At 36.2% G+C, this 24,896-nt stretch overlaps 1 protein-coding gene and 1 long non-coding RNA gene across 2 annotated transcripts in view; one reads left to right on the forward strand and one right to left on the reverse strand.

Annotated features, from left to right (window-relative positions):
- Nucleotides 1-1,092: 1,092 nt before the first annotated feature.
- Nucleotides 1,093-23,492, forward strand: tmem161b (transmembrane protein 161B). The gene is made up of 12 exons (XM_088993775.1): nt 1,093-1,316; nt 5,703-5,806; nt 7,310-7,390; nt 8,059-8,156; nt 9,620-9,776; nt 13,608-13,759; nt 13,858-13,918; nt 14,001-14,141; nt 15,141-15,254; nt 16,259-16,433; nt 18,951-19,047; nt 19,755-23,492. Exons 1-12 carry the CDS (start codon nt 1,314-1,316, stop codon nt 20,030-20,032), a joined length of 1,461 nt encoding a protein of 486 aa, XP_088849901.1. The 5' UTR covers nt 1,093-1,313; the 3' UTR covers nt 20,033-23,492.
- LOC148898841 (uncharacterized) overlaps nt 16,243-24,896 on the reverse strand; it is a 67,993-nt gene continuing 59,339 nt past the window's right edge. Inside the window, exons 5-6 of the long non-coding RNA XR_016114647.1 lie at nt 16,356-16,421; nt 16,243-16,283 (exon numbers count right to left, since the gene is read on the reverse strand). This is a non-coding gene — a long non-coding RNA (uncharacterized LOC148898841). The remainder of the gene's footprint in view (nt 16,284-16,355; nt 16,422-24,896) is intronic.

Here is a 24,896-nt window from a genome sequence, read left to right on the forward strand (position 1 = left end):
GGAACTCTCAGAGATACTCTGAAGATTCTAGCTATTATGTTTCATCTAAAAATAACAAGACTGACTAAAAAGACCAGAAGAAGAAAAGCACACAGACTCCAGAGAGTCACATTCAAACAGTACGAGTGATGGTGCCGAGTGTGATATAAAAGAAGCACTACAGTAGGAGGACAACTCACTTTAATTATATTTAATAAGGAAATCGGGCAGACGCGGGAGGTCCTGTATGGAATAACTAAAATACTCAAATAAAGACACGTCTTTGTCTCTTCAGGGGACATTTAGTTTCTGAAATAGAAACGTTGATGTGTATTTATGACAAGCAATTTCATAAGCAATAGCAGCACACAGGGTGGGTTGTGTGCGGTAGATTGAGATTAATTTGAAGGTGGATTGTGACTGCATGGTTTTGCAGTAAGGGACATTCTTATTATCATGAAAATTTATTTTTTTTCATGAAGTGAGAAACAATTGCATGTAGTGGAAAGAAGTAATGCACATGGAGGACTGTCAAAGCCTTGTGTGCTGTCTTAAGCAAAAGTAGTGAAGTCATTTGTGAGTGTTGTTTTAAATAAAATATAAAAATGTAATCTGTAAAATCAAATGCTGAACCCCCTTTCATTTACCATAAATATAATAAAAAAAAGTTTACATAAATATCCGGTAAAATGTGTTTTAAAGTTAAAACTACATTCGAGTTAAAGTCATATTTTTAACATGAGGAGTCAATATTTTATATTTATGTTTTAGAGAATGGACAGATGTATAAAACAACACCTCAAAAAATAAATAATAGAGCAGCGGACATGCATGTCAATAAAGCAATCGAAAAAAATCTGCACTCCTATGGTCCTGTTGGTCCTGCAATCCAATGCGGCTCTCCAATTAAAGCCTGTTAAAAAAATTTACATTAAAGTATCTTCTCTAGTTTTATTTCGGATGAAGACAAACAATTATTAGAGTATATATAATTTTACTATTTTTAAAACCAGTATATACAAATAAAAAGACACTACAAAGCCGATTTTCTCACGGTGAATATACAGGCATATTCTGGGACACCTGTTTACCGGAGTTTCACCGTGACCTCTATCGCTGTTGGAAATACTTGGTAGCGGAGCTACAATCATTTGTTTTGTTTGGGACAATGTAACCCGCTCGGGTGTCTGCGGTGCCAAACTGACTGAAAACAAATATTTCATTTTGTATCATAACGTCGCAAGAAGGGCTTATGTGCACCTCGCCGTGTCATCTCCGCCTCGGAGTGTTGTGTGTTGTCGGCGTTGAGCCTGTTTCGGCTGCACTGCATCAACATGGTATGTGTGACTGCGAGCCCGCGTGTGGCGTGCTGTTTATATTTTCTTCATTTCGTATTATTTGCATTGTTCAAATGTGATTTCCTGTCATCGGACGTGTTTCTTTTGTCTGCTTTGAATAGTGATCTAATCATCCGTTTGCAATGGTGTTCTTCGATTAGCTTCTTGCTTAGCTTACCGGTTGCTAACTCTTAGCCTGCGCTTGATCTCGTTTCATGATTTTACTGCATTTAGAAACATTGTTGACATTTTAAATGAGCCTGACGTGCTTTAGTTTTGTTGTAAATTACATTCTGTTGTTTGTTGTTGAAGGGTCATAATTTTGTCCAGATCAGAGAGCCTATATTGGCCACAAGACTACCTGTCTGCGTTTTATGGCAGCTCAGGTGTCTTGCTTGTACCCGAAACAGCTTATTTGACCCCTGGATGCCCTTCGATTGACTGGTCTTGAATTGTGTGTTATCATTTTTTTGTGTAAATTAATAAATATATCAATGAGCAGTTAATCCAAATTACGGATTAATAACAAACTATTCTCGAACCAACCATCTATCTGTGCACATTCCGACCCATTTATCCTCACAAAGGTCGCAGGGGTTGCTAGAGCACATCTCAGCCGGCTTTGGGCAGTATGCCGGGGACACCCTGAACTGGTTTCGAGCCAATCACAAGGCACAAAGACGTGAGAGTGTTCAATTAGGCTGCTATGCATGTTTTTGGAATGTGAATGAGTACTCGGGGGAAACCCACATAGACTTGGGGAGAACTTGCGCACACCACACAGGAAGGGAGCCGGGAGAGAACCCATGCGTTCTGCACTCTGATGTCAACGTGCTAACGTGCTAAATTTCCCCAACATTTCCCCTTTTCTAGACATTTTGGTTAATGTCAAGTTCATATTAAAGTGTCAGTACTTTTTCCATCCCATGCTCTTCGCTTTAGTGTAAAAAAGGAGCTGGTTAGCTTGTCTTACAACAGGTTTTATCCATGAATTTACAGTATCAATACATTTGTGACAGCTCCTCCAGTCTGTCTTTTTTATAACCTTATGATAACACCAGAGCTGTGTGAGCTAAGGTTTATTTTCCCGGCTGTTGTCTTTTCACCATGACTTAGCGGCCAGCTGCTTGAGGAAGCGGAGCAAAGGTGCAGACCCTTAAAAAGATTTAACTTGATGAGGCAGATGTGCATACACTAAACTGTGTATATGTGGCAGATAGAGACCGCAGAAAACATAAATATCACATGCAGCCACACCACAGTTGTATTGATAAGTTAATTTAGGCATCCAACCATCCAAAAGCTCAAAGCAGCATATCTTGTATTGAGGCAACACTGGCTACTTTGAGCATTTTGATATATTTTCCATAATGTACCTTTTTAAATTGTTTGGATTGGATTAGCCTTTATTAGTCTCACAGACGAGAAATGTACATTTCACAGCAGCAAAGTTATGAAAGGAAGTGCAAAGGAAAGAAAGAAGTAGAAAAACAAAAACCAGGAGCTGCTGGAAAGGCAACCGCTCTCGCGGCGCCATCGAGAAGTCAAAACAACAACAAACCCTGAATGTTATTATTTATGTATTTATTATTATTATGATTACTATTATTATTATGATAATTATTATGATGATTATTATTAGCTGCTGGAAAGGCAACCACTCTCGCTGCGCCATTTTTAAGTCATGACAACACAATATGACAACACAAAGACACGCAGTCATTCAATCGTAAGAACTTTCTGCATTGTCTTTGTTGTATGAAGCAGTTCTAGATGAAAGAGGAGAGGATCGAACCATCCTTTTCACCAGTGGATCAGGGACGTCATGGTGGAATGTGCACGTTTGCTACAAATTAAATGTTGAAAGCAAACATGAAGCTGTAGCATCCATTGACAAAAAGAGATTGTCTCACATCTCCCGTCCCACGTAAATCTGCTTCAATTCCAAGCCGTGACAGCTCTGCGTTGACGCTCCTTTCATCTAATCGCGGGCTCCTCAATTTACTCATATGCCCACTTTACACTGGCAGAATGGCTTTAAAAATGTACACATTAAAAGAAGGGGTTCGGTAAGGTTCTGAGCTCATCTTCAGCTGCAGAGACCCCCTGCCTACCCTCCACAGATTTCAATTGCTTGTCTGATGGAGGGGGGGGGGGTCAAGCAGTATGGGCAAGATAAGAGAAACAGTGCTCGTTCTATTTCCCCCGCGGTGCCAGATCGTTACAGGTTTCCTGTGACCAAAGTTAAGCAGGACCCACCTAAGCAACAGCACATTTTATTTTATTTATTTTTTTGACCTACATAGCACACAGTGGGATGATGTAGGGGTGGAGGTTGGGTGTTTTGAGCCACTGACATTATATTTGACCACCGGTCACCTCTGAGCAAATATAATTGGCACGTTATTGGCACTCTCTCCTCTCTAGGGGGTTTGAGGAATGTATTGACATGTGGTTCGGAAGCTTAGACCAGCCGAAATGGGCTCCAACCCCGTGACCAATTTCAAATGTAGGTCTTGTCTGCCGTTCCGGCCTGTCTGTGACATCTTGTTCTTTTGTCTTGGCTTGGATTGAATTCCCGTTCAAGCAAAACTGGTTTATTTTGATGTGGGATTTTATATATCACGTCTAACCATGACAAACTCTTTATATCAACAAATGTAACAAGTTGGAGTGGAAATGAAAAAAAAATCGCTTTAATGAACAGTTGAGCCAATTTGTCGTGCTTACCAACAGCCATTACTTCCGAACTCGGCTTGACAGTGATGATTGTGCTCTTAAAGGACAACCGACACCATTTTTTGTTTCCTAACTGACATCAAAAAAACGTTTTATAGCATCTAAAATACCCAAAACACGCAGGCTGATATTTTTAGTCAAATGCAAAACACCAATAAAAATGACTTACAGTGTCCAAAATCTGCAAAAAAATTGAGCTGCGAATTAGGCATTTTCCGAAAGTCCCGCCCCCAGTTCGTGACGTCACGCCAAGACATCTTGCACTGCTAGTGAATCAAAACAATGGCTTCAGATTCGGAGAATGTGCTTTATTGTTACACATCCAGTTATGAATATGATTCAAATATTTCTGAAGAGGAAAGCATACATGTTTGCAATCGATTAAAGAATTTATTTGTGCCATTTTGAGGCAGCATTGGGGGAAATCTCTCAACCCAAAAAAGAGCCACAAAATGGCGACCTCCTGTGGCCACCTCCGTTTCCACTGGCTGATAAATTCCTTTTATGACGTTTGGACGCCCTCTTCTGGCCTTCTGGCGGCTTTTGGGTGCAACACGAGGTCCCCAGACCAAAACAAGTACAGCAAAATACATTGACGTAATGGAAGGATCGCTACAATGCGTCTTTTTTACGGTAAAGGGCGGTCCTTTAGTGACGTCACGTACGGACTCGTCACCAACTCAAAAACAAGACTTCCTGAATATTCAGTGCGAGTCTTAAAACGTAAAATATAGCTATATGCAGTGGAATTTTTGTAAAATATGCTCAGTAGAAGTCATTTGAAGTGATTTTACAAATTATGGACACAACTTGTCCGGAGACGTCGGTTGTCCTTTAAAGTCTCCCAAAACTGCTTCAAAATGACCTCGGAAATGGCGAGTTTCAGAAGGTCCCGCCCGTTTGTTCGTGACGTCACACCAGGACGTCTTCGCCTTGCTCTAGAATCAAAACAATGGCTTCAGATTCGGAGAAGATGCTTTCTTGTTACTTATCCAGTTATGAATATGATTCAAATAGTTCTGAAGAGGAAAGCATAAATGTTTGCAATTGATTAAAGAAGCCCTTCCGTATCAATTCGAGCCATCCAGACTCCAAAGTAGCTCCCAGAAAATGCACAAGATGGCGCACAAGCTCCGTTGGAAATGGGCTGATTTGTCTGCTGAGAATTTGTGTCCAGTTTTATGGTGTTAACGCAATCGGTAGTGTTGGTGCGACACACAACGATTAACCATCGCATTATGTGTTTTTCCTTCTGATTTCGCCATCAACACGATGTTTTCAGACCAAACAAAGTACCGTAAAATGCATTGTGTGTCGCTTTCTCGGTCAGAATATTGATATTGAACATTGATCCGGGCGCGGGGGATTGATATTGAGCTGCTGGAGTTGCGTTTAGCTTTATTTCCCTACAGTTGTCGCGTCAGCATTTCGTTCTCGAACGCGACGTTATTGCAGATTGAATGGAAATATCATAGTTGGACCGTATACTTTCCTTCTAGGGGGAAAACAAATCGTGTTCTGTTGTCAATAGATTTTGTAATAGTATCACATGCTGCTAGGCCACGCTATCGAAAACTTGGATCGCTTCACTAGAAATGAAATTGAGTTTTCCTTTTAAATGTCACTTAAAATGTTCTGTTTTCACAGGGTGTGATCGGTGTGCAGCTGGTGGTTACCATGGTAATGGCCAGCGTGATACAAAAAATCATACCTCATTATTCCTTCGCACGATGGCTACTTTGCAGTGGCAGGTAATTCACGCTGTCGCACAGATTTGTTTGTTTATTTGCAGTTCAATGACTGTCCTTGAATTCTAAAAACAGTTTGGAGATTAATAATTGAGATGAAAATAAGGAAAATATTGGATAGAAGAATGACCCAAAAAAATAATGAGAATAGTGCATAATAAAATATCAAATTTTATCTCCCCTAATTGGCCCGGCACATGCTTTTGTTTATATTAATAAACAACATTTTAAAACAGATTTAATAATTCATTCTCTCTTTACGGAGCCATGAATACAGTTTCTGTTTCAAAAAGGTTTTACTCTGGCTTTGTCATTGATTTTGTTAAAACTAAACACAAAGGAATAATAATAAAAAAATAAGATAAATACATAAATAATAAATGCATAAACAAACAATTAAACAAATAAATACATAAATAGCATATACAAAAACAAACACATCGGATAATACACAAACAAACGAATAAACTAACAGATTAAATAAATAATTACACAAATAAATAATTAAACAACAAATAAACACATACACAAATAAATAAATACATGAATAAATTGAATAATACATAAGCAAATGAATAAAGAAATAAATTAATAAAACGGTAACAACCTAAATGAATAAGCACATAAAAAAACAAATAAACACATACGCGAATAAATATGTAAATAAAAAAATACATAAACAAACAAATTGAATAATACATAAACAAATGAATAAACTACCAGATTAAATAAATAATTACACAAATAAATAAATAAAAAACAAATGAACACATGCACGAATAAATACATAAATAAAGAATAAACACATAAACGAATAAACTACCAGATTAAATCAATAATTACAGAAATAAATAAAACACATAAGCGAATAAATACATAAATAAACACACATATAAATAAATAAACACACACACACGAATATATACATAAATAAACAAATTAATACATGAATAAATAAACGAATAGATAAATGAATAAATACATTAATAACTACATGAAAAAAATACATAAATGCATAAATACACAAATAAATAAACAAATAAATGAATACATGAATGAATAAACGAATAAAGGCATACATGAATAAATGAATAAACAAACAAATAAATAAATGAATAAATACATTAATAAATACATGAAAAAAATACATAAATGCATAAATACACAAATAAATAAACAAATAAACGAATAAATGAATACATGAATGAATAAACGAATAAATGCATTCATGAATAAATGACTAAACAAATAAATAAATCAGTAAATAAATACATTAGTAAATACACGATTAAATAAATAAACAAACATTAAAAAAATATAAATAAATAAATAATTCAGTGGCTATCGTATGTGTGTGATTCATAATCGGAGGTCCCTGTTGTTTTCCGAATGATCATATGATCAACTCTTTTCATCAACCTAATCTTGACAACAAAAATCATCAAGATAAATGTATGGTCCTTTTTTCCTCACATGCTTGTCCCACATTGCCCTCGTTTTTACTAGTCTGCGGTGGTATCAGCACCCTACGGAAGATGAGTTGAGGAACCTCGCTGGGAAACAGAAAGGCCAGAAGAGGAAAGACAGGTATGTGTGCGCGCGACAAACGGCTTCTACACGCTAACCTGTAGAAGATACGCAACAATTATGTGATGTCATCTGAAGTCGAAAAGAAAGAATAACTCTCTCTTTTCATGATTGCTGTTTTGTCATTTTTTCATTTCAATTAACTCATTCACCGCCAGATGATGTGCAAAAATGTGTCCATTCCAGTGCCAGGGTTTTTGTCATTGTCACTCAAATTGGAGGAGCCACGGAATAATGAGCATAAACATAAACGGAATAATGATTACATAAACATTCAATTTAGCGTAAGAACATTTGGACTCCCTTCTGTAATCCGGAAGAAAAGAGTTAATTCCTAAATCATATGGGTCTGGAGTTATATGAGCTTGAAATGAGGGCGGCTGTCCAAAATACAATGCAATACATTGGTTTATATAGCTTTTTAAACAACAGCCAAAGCTGTAACAAAGCGCTAACATGGACAAAAGGGAAATGCTACCCGCTCGTGGAAGGGAAAAAAACATTGCCTGAGGCCATATCCAGCGCTTTATCGCACCCAAACAAGAAAAAAAAACCTGAACAAATTCGGGAATGGCACTCGGTCATATTTTCAATTCCCGAATAAATTTGTGAATGGCGGTGAATGAGTTAAAATACTTTTTTTTGACTTCTTTTTTTTTTTACACCAGGAAGTACAATGGTCACATAGAAAACAAGCCGCTAACGGTACCCAAGGACATCGATCTTCAACTTGAGACAAAATACATCACTGAAGTCGACACATTAGGTACAAACATATCCCCCCCCCTTTTTTCTTATTTTTATTGTGCTAGCATTCTCAATATAGATTTACCGTATTTTCCGGTGTATAAGGTGAACCCAAAAGCCTTGATTTTCTTTAAAAGAGGACCCTGCGCCTTATACGCAGGTACGCCTTATACGTGAAGTAATATTAAGCCACAACAGGTCTGTTAGCAGCCACCGACTCCTTTCCCCTCTGTAGAAGAAGTCATGCGTGACCTCAGCCTCTAATTTCGCAACTTATAATGTGGTGTGCCTTATATTTGGAAAACTTTGATATATTTATCATATTTGGAAGCTTTTTTTCATTCATTGAACGGCAGGTGTGCCTTATAGTCCGGCGCGCCTTATCTATAGAAAAAGTTTGAAAATACACGATTCATTGGGGGTGCGCCATATACTACGGTCCACCTTATACACCGGAAAATACGATACAGTGATACCTTGACTTACGAACGCTTCAGCTAATTAACTTTTCGCCTTGCGAATGTTAAATTCGTGCGAAAATAGTCTTGGCATACGAAAGATTTTTTGGGAAACACACGGAGCGCCACAATGAGTGATGTGTTGTTCACAAACGAGTCGGTTCTTGGGGCTCCTAACACCTGGAAATGGCAACTCCCAGTCCCCAGTCTTCGGTTAAAGCCGCACGCGATTGGTCAAGATCCGTGGTAGAGGAGGGAGGGGTCACACGCGCAGCAGAAGACACGCAGCAGTGAGATGGGGGAGGGGTTACAGAAACAGAGCTGTACATGAACAGAAAACGCAGACGACTGAGCTTGAAACAAAAAAAAAAAAAAAAAAGTGAAATTAAAAAAAAAAGTGAAAAGGTGAGAACAAGGATAGAAAACACTGTGAAATTTGGACCCGTTTCAACTTTATTGAGTTCAAAGGCAGAGTGTAGACTGCAGAGAAAAGACAATCAAGGGAACCAACTATTAATGAAGTTCCTTGTGTGTCTGCCTGCATCTGTTGCTGTTGCAAGATCACAACTTCCAAGATGTACAACCCAGAGCTCCTTGAGACACTTTATGCAAAAAGCTATCCATTCAATCAAGCCATCAACGACCATCAAAAAGGTAAATAAAACGACTTGATTATACAGTACAGTTTATTTCGTTAATTACAATACCATAGCATATTTATTATACATAAACTAAGGTATATTGTGTGTAGTATTAAGGCTTATTTAGTTGAAAATTATGTTTTATGGGGACCTGTGAACGGATTATTCTAATTTTAATGGTTTCCTATGGGAAATTAATGTTTGGAATACACACTTTTCACCTTACACACACTTTCTGGGAACCAATTAAGTTCTTAAGCCGAGGTATCACTGTATGTACAATAATTCTATCAGATATCATTCATATTATTTTGGTTATACACTGTAAAATACAGTAATTTTGAAAAAAAACTAAAATAAAATCTTTTTCTGTGCCCTTTAAGCATTGCACTACTTCCCAGAGTTCCAGTGGCTGGTTGATTTCACGGTAGCGGCAACTGTGGTTTATCTTATCACGGAGCTTTACTACAGCGTTGCTCAACCCTCAGGAGAGATGAACATCAGTGTGGTGTGGTCCATGCTCGTGCTCGCCTTTGTCATGTATCCTTCAATCGCTCCTCGCATGATGTCACGCCAAACATCCTCTCGACCGACAACAGCTCCACGCTGCGTTAGAATCACACAAATGTTACAGAAACCAAAAACCTTTTAAAAAGATCTGCTTTTGTGGCTTTCCAAATGACACCAGAAGGTCGGGTTTTTTTTTGTTGTTGTTTTTAAAGCAGCTTCTACAAAACCCCTCTCGTTTGCCTCGCAGACTATGAGCAGCTATAAAAAGAGGAGATGGCTTTGACAGTCCTTATAACAGCACTGAACAATAACCTTTAATATCAGATATAAATTGTCCCTGACGGAGCGACAAGAAAAATATATATTTTTTTATTTCTTCCAATGGTGGCCCATTTCCACGAACACACACTCTCATCTCAATTAGTCATTGGGTGTCATCCGCTGGAAGGAACAAACTACTTTTCTAACATTTTAATTTTTTAAAAAAGGGATTGATTCTGATTTTTCTCCTGGAAATTCATGTGCTTGACGAATAAATAAATAACAAATACAGTTATAATTATGATCAATATGAATTAATAAATTTATTTATAAATTTATAAATAAATTTAATAAAAAATAAAAAAACTACTTTACTTTACTTTACTGATTGTAAATTAATAAAAAATAAACTAATAAATAGATATAAAACATGTATACATGACTAAATAAAAATATAAATAAATACATAAACAAATAAATACATCCAATTATAATTATAATAATTATGAACTAATAAATTAACTAATAAGAAAATAAACAAACAAATAGATAAATAGATATAAACAAATAAATAAATACAATTATATTTATAATCATAATAATTCATCATTAAATAATAATAATAATAATAATACATTTAATTTACAAGCGCCTTTCTGGACACTTTACAATTAAAAGAACAATACACAAAACAATAAAACCATAAATAAAATGAAAAATAATAAAATAGCTGATTAAACTAGACCATGAGTGAAATAAATTAATAAGCAATAGAATTACTAAATGCATAAACGAAGGTTGGCAAAACACCCGCTTTGTGTTTTTAATAATAATAATAATAATACACTACATTACATTTTAATTGCCTTTCAAAGCTCTCAAGGACACTACAGTCACAGACAAGCATAATTATGATAATCAATAAAATGCAATCACAAATAGAATGCAATAAATTATAATTATAAATACCAAACAAATACAATTATAAATAGAAACGAGAGAGCTACACAGAAAATGCAATTTTAAATAGGTGGGTTTTGAGATGGGACTTGAAGGTGGGAAGAGAAGCGATGTTACGAATGTTAAACAAATATGACCAAAAGGCAGCTAATCGGCCTACACTACCGGTGTCAAAGCCAAAGCCCGGGGGCCACATCTGGCCCTCCACATCATTCTATTCGGCCCGCGAAGGCAAATCAAGCATGTCAAGTGCCATGTTGCTTGCTCAAGTCCGAACCAAATGTTAAAATGATCGTAAGTAAACCACAATAACAGTCATTATTTTTTATTTCAGATTTGAAAACTTGTTTTGCTTCCTTTCTCCTTCATAACCCGCCGCGAAGGTCGATTTGTCATGACTGTGATGACACCTTAGAGATGTTGCAATATGTTCTCCTTTATTAAGTCATTTCAAACTTCAAGTCCTTCGATGTTAAATACCCACGCTTCCGTGCTTTCTTTGTCTGTAAGGGAAACCAAATCATTTCAGCTTGAATGTGTAGATCCAAGCGGCAATGGCAGCAGCAGGCGAGGCTCTAAAATGATGCGGTGATCTCCTAGCGGGCTTGACTGCCGGCACCTTTATGGTCCGCGGCTCCCTGCTATTTTTGCTACGCTGAATGATGGCCTAATAATATGCATTATCCGTGCCGCCAAGCATAGGAATCAATCTTTTCCAGTGCGCCTGGTCAACCTCGGCTCGCCGCGGTCAGATGGTGTGTCATTTCCCGAACGACGTCAAAGATTGGAGACCTAAATTTTCCCGCCGCGGCACCTGACAGGGAATAGACCGAGGAGCGGATGACATGGGACTATGAATATGACCCAGCGTGTATTTTTTTTTTTTTCAATATATGTGCTAATGGAGGAGCACTTGATTTTTCACTTTTCCCGTTTCATTTGCGATGACCGTGTTTAAGACGATCTGGACCAGGAGACGACACTGCGCTGTTAGCATTTGAGTTTTGCAAGATCACTTTAGTCCCCGAACTCTGTCGCTGCGCTCCCTGTTGGATGCCCCCTGAAAAGTGAATTATCGGTCATTTTGGGTGTAATAAATACAATAAAAACATTCACAAATGAATACATAAATAAATCCTTAAAAAATATGCAATTACATAAATAAAGAACATTCAATTTATAATAATTAGTAAATTAATTAATAAACTAATCTATACATTAATAAATATGTAAATACGTATAGTAACTAAATTATTAAGTACATAAATAACATTCTTAATATAATAATTAGAAAATTAATTAATTAACAAATAATGTAACAAATAGATAAATAGATATAAAAAAAAAATAAATGCATAACTAAATAAATACAATTATAATGAGGATAATTAATAATTAGTAAAATAATTTAATAAACAAATGAAAGAAAAATAAATGCATAAATTAATATAAGATGAATACATAGATGAATAAATAGCTAGATTAATAAATAACATTACAATTACAATCATAATAATGAATAATTATAGATCAATAGATATAAACAATTAAATAAATGCACAAATGAATAAAGAAATACAATGATAATTAGTTAATTAATTAATTAATTTACAAATAAACTAACAAATAGATAAATAGATATGAACAAATATACATGCATACATAAATAAATGAATACATAGATAAATAAATAGATAGATAAAGAACATAATTACGATCATAATAACGAATAATTAATTATTTAATTATCAAATGAATTAACAAATAGATGGATATAAAAAATAAATGCCTAAATGAATAAATAAATAAATACAATTATAATGAGGATAATTAATAATTAGTAAAATAATTTAATAAACTAAAGAAAAATAAATAAATGCATAAATGAATACATAGATAAATAAATAAATAACATTACAATTACAATCATAATAATGAATAATTATAGATAAATAGATATCAACAAATAAATGCACAAATGAATAAAAAATAACATAATTATGATAGTTAATAATTAGTTAATTAATTTACAAATAAACTAACAAATGGCTAGATGTGAACAAATACATGCATAAATGAATAAATAAATAACATAATTACAATCATAACGAATAATTAGTACATTATTTAATGAATTATCAAATAAATTAACAAATAGATAAATAGATATAAACAAAGAAATAAATGTACAAACAAATAAATAAATAAAATTATAATTATGATAGTTATGTTATTTGTAAATTATTATAGTTATATACTTATTATTATTATATAACTATATAGTTATATTATTATGATTATAGTTATTTGTAAATTAATTAATTTACAAATAAACTAACACATTGATAGATAGTTTTGAGCAAATAAATGCATAAACAAACGTTGCCTTGTACAATGTTCTGTTTTGATGAACTTGCATGTCCTTCCAATAAAAGTCCACACGACTTTGTTCCAATAAAGGTTTTTATGATGTGGGGAAAAAATGCAACTAAAATAAAACTCGACTTCAACTTGTCTTCATTCGCTAACATGTTATCACCCATTACGTCGTCAGAAAAGAAAAACAATAAAGACCAGAATAAAATGTGGAAAATACTTCAAATGTTCTATTGGAGCCACATTCCTTGACTGTGAATTCAGTAAGATTCTCTTCTCTCTGACGACTCACTATTTTAAGCTGGAAGAAGGAGGCGAGCGCTCCCTCTGCATCACGTTCGGCTTCTTCTTCTTTGTCAAAGCCATGGCCATTCTCATCGTCACTGAAAACTACCTGGAATTCGGCTTGGAAACTGGTGAATGCTGCTACGCACGTCGCAGTCCTCAACGCTCACTTTCTGTCATTCTCCAGCTGAATTTTTCTTTCTTTCTTTATTTTTGTCTGCGTTGAAAGGTTTTGCCAACTTCTCTGATAGCGCGCTGCAGTTCCTGGAACACCAGGGGTTGGAGTCGCAGTGAGTTTCGTTTCGGTCAAGTTCATTTGGCCTTCAAAAAGTCATCTTAACTCATTAAAATCTGTTTTTCTCTCCTTATCAGAGGTCCCATTTCAAAACTTACCTTCAAGCTAATCCTCGCTTTCCTCTGCGCTCTGATTGGAGCCTTTTTAACCTTTCCGGGTCTGCGGTTGGCCCAGATGCATCTGGACGCCCTCAATGTGACCACGGCCAAATTTACACAGTGAGGCACAATATTTCTTTGTTTACCTTTTATTTTGTTCGATATTTGTACTGCTTATTGGAATTTGATGCGTACCAAAAAAAAAAAAAAAATCCATAGCTAATTCACTGCCAGACGATGAGCAAAAATGTATCCACTCCACTGTCAGGGTTTTCGTCATTTTCACTCAAATTGCAGGACCCACAGAATATTGAGTTGTAGGACTACATTAACATTCAATGCAGCGTTAGAAGCCTTAGACCACTGGTGTCAAAGTCAAGGCCCGGGGGCCAAATCCGGCCCGCCGCATCTTTTTTTTTCAGCCCACGAAAGCAATTGAAACTTGTGAAATTTCGCAATTTGCTAAAATCCTGACCAAAATTTCACATTTTGGGATGTAAACCATAATAACAGTCATTATTCTGACTTTAGATTTGAAAACTAGTTCTTCATTAATTTGTTGTGCGCACTATACGTAATATGTGGAGGGGATTAAACATTCTAATAGCTTCCTTAAATTCACAACTGCCCTCGAGAGGAAACCGTAACTACAATGTGGCCAAAACATGACTTTGACACCCTTGCCTTAGACTTTCAGCAGAAAAAAAAGAGTTAATTCCTGCAGTATTTGGGTATGGAGTTATCTGGGCTTGAAATGGGGGCGGCTGTACAAAATGCAATACAATACATACATATTAATTTATATAGCGCTTTAACAACAGCTGGAGCTCACGGAAGGGAAAAATATTGCCAGAGGTATGACACGCGCTTTTTCGGTACCTTCCGCAAGAAAAACTAAAACCTGAACAAATTCCGCAATGGCGCTCCACGTCACACATTTCAATTCCTGAATAAATTTGGGAATGGCAGCGAATGAGTCAATACAATTTTTTCCGTTTTTTTTTTTTTTTTTACAAATAACATTTTCAAGTTCCGCTTGTTCTATAAATGTCAATCCTTTTTCCTCTTTTGAACGTATATTCCATGCACGTATTAACTGTTAATCTCATGTCTCTGAAGAACTTTGCTTCATATCAATTTCCTGTCCCCGCTCATCATGGTCCTGCTGTGGGTGAAGCCTATTACCAAGGACTACATCATGAACCCCACTCTGGGAAAGGACAGTATGCCTTTGTGAGTTGATCAATTTATCTCTCAAATGTAACACGTAGCCTTTCATGAACCGATTTTTGTCCACCATATTTTAGGTTAGTCAACATACCCTCCCATACATCCGCAGGTCATCTAAACACTTTTGGATTGGATTGGATCAGCCTTTATTAGTCTCGTAGTGGAGAAATTTACATTTCACAGCAGCAAAGTGATGAAGTGAAGGACAGCAAACACATGTTGAAAGCAAACACAAAGCTGTCGCATCCATTGACGAAAAGAGATTGTCTCACATCTCCTGTCCCATGTAAATCCGCTTCAATTCCAAGCCGCGACAGTTACACATACACTTCTGATGCTCCTTTCTTCTTATCGCGGGCTCCTCAAGCCATGCATCCAGCGGGGCTGGGAAAATGCTGCCCATTACCAGCGCAAAAAAACACAATCACCCCAGAGCTGTCCAGCAATGACAGTCAAATGGCACCAATCAAAAACGGTGCTGGCAACCGCTCAGCACAGTCTTCTCCTCAATGAATGACGTGGCCAAAACGTCTGAAAAACAATCTGTATCCGTTCCACACGACGCAAAACAACACAAAGTAACAAAAGAAAACCGTGGCTACTCGGGCGCCCTCTTGGGACTTGTTTTGCTGCTATAACATCTCCTGCTCACCTAGAGTTTGAAATATCTGAATGAATTCATTTCCATTCATCCAGAAGAACATTAGTCCACACAAAACTCACCCGACCGAGTCTTAGTGGCCATTGAGTCCATGAAAATTATGTTTGATGGGGACCTGGGAACGGATTATTCTCATTTTAATGGTTTCCGATGGGAAATTAATGTTTGGAATACACACTTTTTCCCTTAAACACACTTTCTGGGAACCAATTCGTAAGCCAAGCTATCACTGTACTCTTTTTCTCCTCAACCGTCCAAATGATGGAGTGATGTAACGCTTAACAAAGAAAAGCTGCCATCCGTCTCATCCTTATGTGACTCAGCACGCCTGTGTCTTCCGTGTCAGGATGGCTGAGCAGACGTACGACACCCTGCGGTTATGGACCATCATACTGATGTGTGCGCTGCGATTGGCGATGATGAGGCATCATTTGCAGGCCTACCTCAACCTGGCGCAGAAAGCGGTGGAGCAGATGAAGAAGGAGGCGGGGCGGATAAGTACCGTGGACCTGCAGAAAATGGTGATTGACATATTTTGCGTCATCATATTTATTCTTAAACGCGACTACTTTTTTCTGCATCTAAAAAAAGCTCATTGGCTGGCTCAGGGGGGTTACTTTGCCTGCTGCGGTGACTCAGGGAAAAAAAACAGTGCTTATGAAAATGATGAAAAGGACAACCGACGTCACTTTTTTCTTTCTTAACTGACATCAGAAAAACGTTTTATAGCATCTAAAATACCCAAAACACGCAGGCTGATATTTTTAGTCAAATGCAAAACACCAATAAAAATGACTTCAAGTGTGCTAAAACTGCAACAAATTGAGCTGCGAATTGGGGATTTTCAGAAAGTCCCGCCCCCAGTTTGTGACGTCACACCAAGACGTCTTGCATTGCTGGTGAATCAAAACAATGGCTTCAGATTCGGAGAATATGCTTTCTTGTCACACCTCCAGTTATGAATATGATTCAAATAGTTCTGAAGAGAATTTTTCTGCTTATTTTAATTCAATTTTACATACATGTTTGCAATCGATTAAAGAAGTCCTTCCGTGTCATTTTGAGGTGTCTGGACTCCAATGTCGCCACCTGAAAGATTGCACCCAAGCTCCGTTGGAAATGGGCTGATTTGTCTGCTGGGAATTTGTGTCAACTAGTATCAAATAGTAGTCTTAGTGCAACACACAATTCTCCATCGCGTTATTTATGTGTTTTCCTTCTAATTTCGCCGTCAACATGAAGTTTTCAAACCAAACAAAGTACCCAAAATGCATTGTGTGTCGCTTTCTCGGTCAGGGGCGTTCCAAATGTGACATCACGTCAGGCATCGTCATCAACTCAAAAACAAGACTTCCTGAATATTCAGCGCGAGTCTTAAAGCGTAAAATATAGCTATATGCTGTGGAATCTGTGTAAAATACGCTCAGTAGAAGTCATTTGAAGCCATTTTACAAATTATGGACACAACTTGTCCGGAGGTGTCGGTTGTCCTTTCAGGCTTTTTAAAACGATGTTCTTGAAACTGCAGCAAACCCGTATCTAGTCCCAGTGGCGGTGCAAATGAGGCATTGTGACGACAGTGCCAGATAAAAAGCAAATATCCGATACTTTGGGCCCACTGTTATTATTATCAGGAGAAAAGGGATCAATCAAAATGAAACTAAATAATAAGCAATTATCGATGATAAATGATCGGTCCAAGTGACTGTTGGTATCTTATCTGTATATTCGAACACAACAAGCTAATGTATTTGGTGTAGTATTGAGTTTGACAGAATTGTCTTCTAAATTCTTTCCTTCAATGTATGGAAATATATTTTAATTTATTTTTATCATTTGTTCTATCGAAGGCTGTTTCTGCCAGTTTAAAAAAAGGAAGTCACTGGCTGAATTCTTTTAATGTTGCTTTTTTTTACTGGATTGAAAACGAACTTAGAAAGGAGGGTTAATCTTGAAAGCTCAGAAAATATGTATATATATATATTTTTAACTGGCTTTTTTAATTCCTATTACTTTATATATGTATTTTTCCTGTTTTCTTTTTCTTTTTCCTTTCTTACTTTTGGTATTTTTTTCCCACATCGGGGAACACATTTAATTTGACAAAGACAGGTTAGATTAAAATAGTTTTTATTTATTTAGGTATCTATGTTTATTTTATTTAAATTTAATTTATTTTTTCTGCTTATTTTAATTCAATTTTATTATTGTAATTTTATTTCATTTTTATTTTATTTTCTTTAAATATATTTTAAATGTATGTTATTTCTGTTCATTTTATGTTATTATTTTATTATTATAATTTTTTTAGATTTTTATTTTTATTCTGATTCTTTCATTTATAATTTTTAGCTTTATTTTTATTTTATTTGTATTTTTATTTAATATTGATTTTATTTGTATTTTATTTTTTTATTTAATTTTAATATTTATATTTATTTTTATTGTATTGTATTGTGTTTTTATTTTAATTTAAATTTTGTTGTGTAAGTGAGTAAAAATATTTTTTATTTATTCATTATTGTATTTATTTATCTATTCTCATTCCTATTTTATTTTTCGTTTTATTTTTATTTGCATTGTAATTTTATTTAATTTTAATTTCATTGTATTTTATTTCTATATTTTTTATATTTTATTTTATTTGTAATATTTATTTTTATTTCTATTTCTATTTTTTATATATTGGATTGTGTTTTAATTTAATTGTTTGATTTTAATTGTTATTTATTTTTATTTTTGTTGTGTAAGTTGGTAAATTATTTTTTTATTCATTATTTATTTATCTGTTTATTTTATTTTAATTTAATTTCTTTTTTTTCTATTTGTATTTTATTTTTTAATTTTACTTCATTGTATTTAATTGTATTTTTTTATTTCATGATATTTTATTTTAATTTGTATTTATTTTTCTTTTATTTAGTTGCTTATTTTTAACTGGTGCCAATGGGCTTCCGTAACCTACTACTACGATCTACTTTTCCCATTTTAAAAATGTTTAATTGCTGACTGTGACTACCACCCTGTTTGTCTTCCAGGTCGCACGTGTTTTTTACTACTTGTGTGTCATCGCACTACAGTATGTGGCACCGCTGGTGATGCTGCTGCATACGACTTTGCTGCTAAAAACCTTAGGTGAGTCTTCTCCATGACATACAGTGAGACCTCAACTTATGAACTTAATTGGTTCCCAGACAGTGTGTGTAAGGCGAAAAGTGTGTATCTAAAAAAAAAATTCCCATAGGAATCCATTAAAATGGGAATAATCCGTTCCCGGGTTTCCATAAAATATACTTTTCAACTAAATACGCCTTAAAACTACACACAACATACCTTATTCTATGTATAATAAATGTGCTATTGTATTGTAATGAACGAAATACACTGCATTGTATCATAAAGTCACTTTATTTACATTTGTGATGGTCATTTATGGCTTGATGGAATGGCGTTGGAGGTCGAAGGTCAAAGGGAATTGCTGTTTGGAAAGAGAGGCGCATTACATGAGGACTGTAATTAAAGAAATAAACTGTGCTGTAAAATAGTTTTATTTACCTTTTTGATGGTCGTTGATGGCTTATGGAAGGAGAGTCACCTTCGATAAGGACTGTTGGTAACTTAACCTCTGGTGCTGTTCGGTCGTGTGCTTCCGCCAAAGATCACTCCGCCAGCCGTGGTGGGTGTGTATTATGAAAATAGTGCTTATTATAAGGTTTAATTTTCAGAAATTTGACGTTTGTAAGACAAAAAGTTTGTAAGTTGAGGTCTCACTGTATTTATTATATCCGCTGAAAAAAACATCCAAACTACTGATGAATTCATGCCCCCTTTTCTGATATCAGGTGGACACTCATGGGCTTTCCGTGTTGAAGAACAGCTACCTTGCACGCATCACATAGACTCTGTAGCGGCGGAAGCGCCCATAGCGCCCCCGTTGCCGGAGACGGGAACTCGCGTTTCCGCTGCCCAACTCTCCGTCGCCCTGGGGGGCCTGAAGACGGTCTTCAGTCCTCTCCTTTTCCGAGGTCTCTTCTCTTTTTTTGCGTGGTGGATCGCCGCCTGCCTCTTTTCCACGTCCCTCTTTGGTCTCTTCTACCATCAGTATCTCATGGCGGCATAACGCAAGGAGTCGCCAACTCGCCGCACTGACTCGCCATATCGTCGGAACTAGCGGTTTGACTACCAGTGCTTCCTCCGCAGATGAAAAATTCTGTCTTTATATTCACTCCTTACTTTTTTTTTTTTAAATTCATGTCACAATATTTCATACATGAGCTAACAATCACATACATGTGACTGACATTGTAACAGTGGAGGTGTCCTTGATTTGATCAAGACGTTTTTCATACTGGACACAGTTACACAAACTTAGCAATTTTTAAAGGACAACCGACGTCACTTTTTTTGTTTCCTAACTGAGATCAGAAAAAACGTTTTATAGCATCTACAATACCCAAAACACGCAGTATGATATTTTTATTCAAGTGCAAAACACCAATAAAAAATGACTTAGTGTCCAAAATCTGCAAAAAAAATTGAGCTGCGAATTGGGCATTTTCAGAAAGTCCCGCCCCCAGTTCGTGATGTCACGCCAAGACGTCTTTCCTTGCTGGAGAATCAAAACATTCCGTGTCATTTTGAGGCATCGCGGATGGGGAAATGTCGCACCCAAGGGAGGCAGAAAATTTTATTTGCCGTGTAGGGAATTAGTCAGCCCGTTTCCACAGGCTGATAAATTCCTTCCATGGAGCTTGGTCGCCCTCTTCTGCCTCTTTTTGGTGCAACACGAGGTTTTCACACCAAACAAGTACAGCAAAATACATTTACGTGATGGAAGGACTGCTACAATATGTCTTTTTTTCGGTCAGGGGCGTTCCTTTAGTGACGTCACGTACGGACTCGTCACCAACTCAAAAACAAGACTTCCTGAATATTCAGCGCGAGTCTGAAAATGTAAAATATAGCTATGTGCAGTGGAATCTTTTTAAAATACGCTCAGTAGAAGTCATTTGAAGCCATTTTGCAAATTATGGACACAACTTGTCCGGAGACGTCGGTTGTCCTTTAAATTTGTTTTTGCTTAAAAATTGAATTTATTAATATTTTTTTATTTTTTTTTGGGGGGGGGGGGGGATTTTTATTTTTTATTTTTGTGAAATCAGAAAAAAATATTACTGAATTTGGAGGTTTATGGAGGTTGACTGCAAACGGAAATAGTCACGGAGACACGCTGCCTGTCAATTCTGATGAGCTAAAAGTATTTCATAGTCTTAAAAGGAGCGAGTGGGAGGAGCCAATCAAAGAAGGTTCAAGATTTGTGGGTGTTGTCTGTATGACTATTACTGTGAGGACCACAAACATTTTATACCATACGTAGTGAGGACATTTTTGACAAGTGAGGACCTTTTGGCCGGTCCTCACAAGTTTTTCATTCTAAAGGCTTCTAGAGGGTCTATATATGCATCTGTTAAAGTTTCAGAAAGATCCTCACAAATTCACCGAAAATGATTTTTTTGGTGTGTAATTTCATTTCACTTGGATACACACACTTTTTACTCACTGTGAGTTTTTGTGTGTGTGGGTGGTTAATGAGAGGAAAAAGTTCATACCACAAAAAGGAAAACGACACTTTAACCAAATTCACTGCAGAAGTGAGGACTTTGGATGTACCCATTCAGAAACCTCACTCCTGCTGTTATTTCAGTTTCAAGTCCACTTTTTATTTCTTTGTTTTTAAAGAAGTCGAAGTGGGAAATGGGGTGACATGTAGTGTTCAAATGTAACACTAGTTCTTCTCTAAACTTATTAGCAATGGTGGTCCTCACTCCTTATCTGGAGTTATCCTGACCTCACAACACCATTGAAACGGGAATGTGTGTGTATTTGAAAGACAAAACTCCGACTGAGGAAGGAGATTTGAGCTCATTAAGAGGCAATCATTCGAATGTGTCCAAATGAAGCCGAAGACGTTCCGAAAGATGTCAAAAGAAGCAGCGTTAACCCTATTGAGTTTTTATTTTTATTTCTCATTTCAAACTGAGCCATTTCGAATCAAGCGCGGAGTTACTTCTGAAGAAGCTTTGACTGTTTTAACTCATTCACTGCCAGATGATGTGCAAAAAAATGTTTTTTTTTTTTCTGTGAGTGAGCAGCGGCAGCCACACGCACCAATGTCCAACTCAACCCGGAAGTAACTCAAATAGATAGAAGGCTAGCTAATAAATAGTTAATAGATAGCTACCTAGATAGCCTGCAAGCTAGAAAGCTAATAAATAGTGAATAGCTAGATAGCTAATAGATAGCAAATAGATTTCTAGCTAGCTAGCTAGCTTAGATAGCCAGATAGCTAGCTAGCTAGATAGACACCTGGATAGCTAAATAAAAAAAAGTGAAAAATAGTTAATTCCTAAATTATAGAGATCTGGAGTTATATGAGCTCGAAATGGGGGTGGCTGTTGAAAATACAATGCAATACATACATATTGGTTTATATTGCACTGGAACAAAGCGCTAACATGGAAAAAGAAAAAAAATAGCCCGAGGCCATGGCCAGCGCTTTATGGGCACCCAAACATAAAAAAACGCAAAAGGGGGAATGGCGCTCAATGTCATATTTTGTCATATTCCCAAATAAATTCATGAATGGCAGTGAATGCGTTAATAGCAGAGCGCTCCCGCTCGTGTGCGCTAACGAGATGTGTCGGCTACTGTTGTTGATGCAAAAATGCCTTTTCCGTTTTCCTAACTCCAAGTACTTTTTTAAATATTTCTATATATTTTTTTCTTTTTGAGTGTTTCTAACAAATCAAGTTGACTTCATCAACGGTGCCAAGTTGTCTCCCCTGTCCCCACGGCTGTATCAAACCATGTCCCCACCTTAAGGGCCTTACGAGTTCATGAAGAATTGTGTGTATTTTGTGTTGTCTTTTTTTTTTTTGTAAGTGCAAAACAAAGACCGAAGTGTTTCTCTTGACTAAGCTAATACAGACGTCTGACATTTTCAACGCGGCAGGGCGCAATGTCCAACACTCATTGTGCCATCTTGGATCTTTGCTACTTTTGTTTAAATTCACCTTTTTTTCCCAGTGGGAGACGAGTTGTATTTTAGCACATTCTGACTTGAAACAATGAATGTATCAAGCCTGCCTGATTTGGATATGATTGTTTTTATTTTTATTTTTTCTCTACTTTTGAATCTCCCCACACTTCCTTTTTAGCCATTCTGCTACAAACGTAATGTGGTCAAACAATTCAATTGGTCCTAATGACTGTTTTTATTGATCTCTTTGTTGTATTTATTGAAGTTGTCCAGGCCTGGAAAACATGTATGGTTTTCACGCGATATCTTGCTTAGCGACTTGAATCAGTTTTAATCCTTTTTTTTTCTTTTAGTGGGGCCTGTTCAGTAGCAAAGGAGCTGGGATACTTTCAGGATTCACTTTTCTTCTGTTCAGTACCACTAAAACTTCTTTTTTTTAAATTCCGTTTCATGGATTCACAAAGTAATGAACTGATGTTGCTCCGTTGTGTATTTATTTTGCCATTGCAATTTGTTTTGGAATAAATTATGTTCTATTCTTTGTGGTTTAGCCTGTTAATGACAAATGTAGAGCACATATTAGCATGAAAAAAACGACCATGTATAGTAAGGCGTTTTTGATCCCAAAAAAAAAAATGACCATGTATTGTAAGGCGTTTTTAGCCGAAATAAACTATGTATAGGAAGGCGTTTTTAGCCTAAAAAACTACCATGTATAGTAAGGGATTTGTACCCGAAAAAAACGACCATGTATAGTAAGGCGTTTTTACCCAAAAAAAACGACCATGTATAGTAAGGTGTTTTTAGCCGAAAAAAACGACCATGTATAGTAAGGCGTTTTCCCTCAAAAAAATGACCATGTATAGTACGGCGTTTTTAGCCCAAAAAAACGACCATGTATAGTAACGCGTTTTTACCCGAAAAAACAACTATATAGTAAGGCGTTTTTCGTCGAAAAAAACCACCATGTATAGTAAGGCATTTTTAGCCGAAAAAAAACCACCATGTATAGTAACGCGTTTTTACCCGAAAAAACAACTATATAGTAAGGCATTTTTAGCCGAAAAAAAACCACCATGTATAGTAAGGCGTTTTTAGCCTTGCTATACGCCGTTTTTAGCCGAAAAAAACGACCATGTATAGTAAGGTGTTTTTACCCGAAAAAACGACTATGTATAGTAAGGCGTTTTTACCCGAAAAAACGACCATGTATAGTAAGGCGTTTTTAGCCCAAAAAAACGACCATGAATAGTAAGGCGTTTTTACTCGAAAAAACGACCATGTATAGTAAGGCGTTTTCGCTCAAAAAAACGACCATGTATAGTAAGGCGTTTTTAGCCAAAGAAACGACCATGTATAGTCCGGCATTTTTAGCCCAAAAAAACGACCATGTATAGTAAGGTGTTTTTAGCCTTGCTATACGCCGTTTTTAGCCGAAAAAACCCACCATGTATAGTAAGGTGTTTTTACCCGAAAAAACGACTATGTATAGTAAGGCGTTTTTACCCGAAAAAACGACCATGTATAGTAAGGCGTTTTTAGCCCAAAAAAAACGACCATGAATAGTAAGGCGTTTTTACTCGAAAAAACGACCATGTATAGTAAGGCGTTTTCGCTCAAAAAAACGACCATGTATAGTAAGGCGTTTTTAGCCGAAAAAACGACCATGTATAGTACGGCATTTTTAGCCCAAAAAAACGACCATGTATAGTAAGGCGTTTTTACCCGAAAAAAAACGACCATATATAGTAAGGCGTTTTTCGTCGAAAAAAACCACCATGTATAGTAAGCCGTTTTTAGCCGAAAAAACGACCATGTATAGTAAGGCGTATTTACCTGAAAAAACGACCATGTATAGTAAGGCGTTTTCGCTAAAAAAAAACGACCATGTATAGTACGGCGTTTTTAGCCGAATAAACGACCATGTATAGTAAGGCGTTTTTAC

This window comes from Hippocampus bargibanti, linkage group LG04 (assembly GCF_051943395.1).
Source record: "Hippocampus bargibanti isolate YZ-2025 linkage group LG04, ASM5194339v1, whole genome shotgun sequence".
NCBI classification, from domain to species: Eukaryota; Metazoa; Chordata; class Actinopteri; order Syngnathiformes; family Syngnathidae; genus Hippocampus; species Hippocampus bargibanti.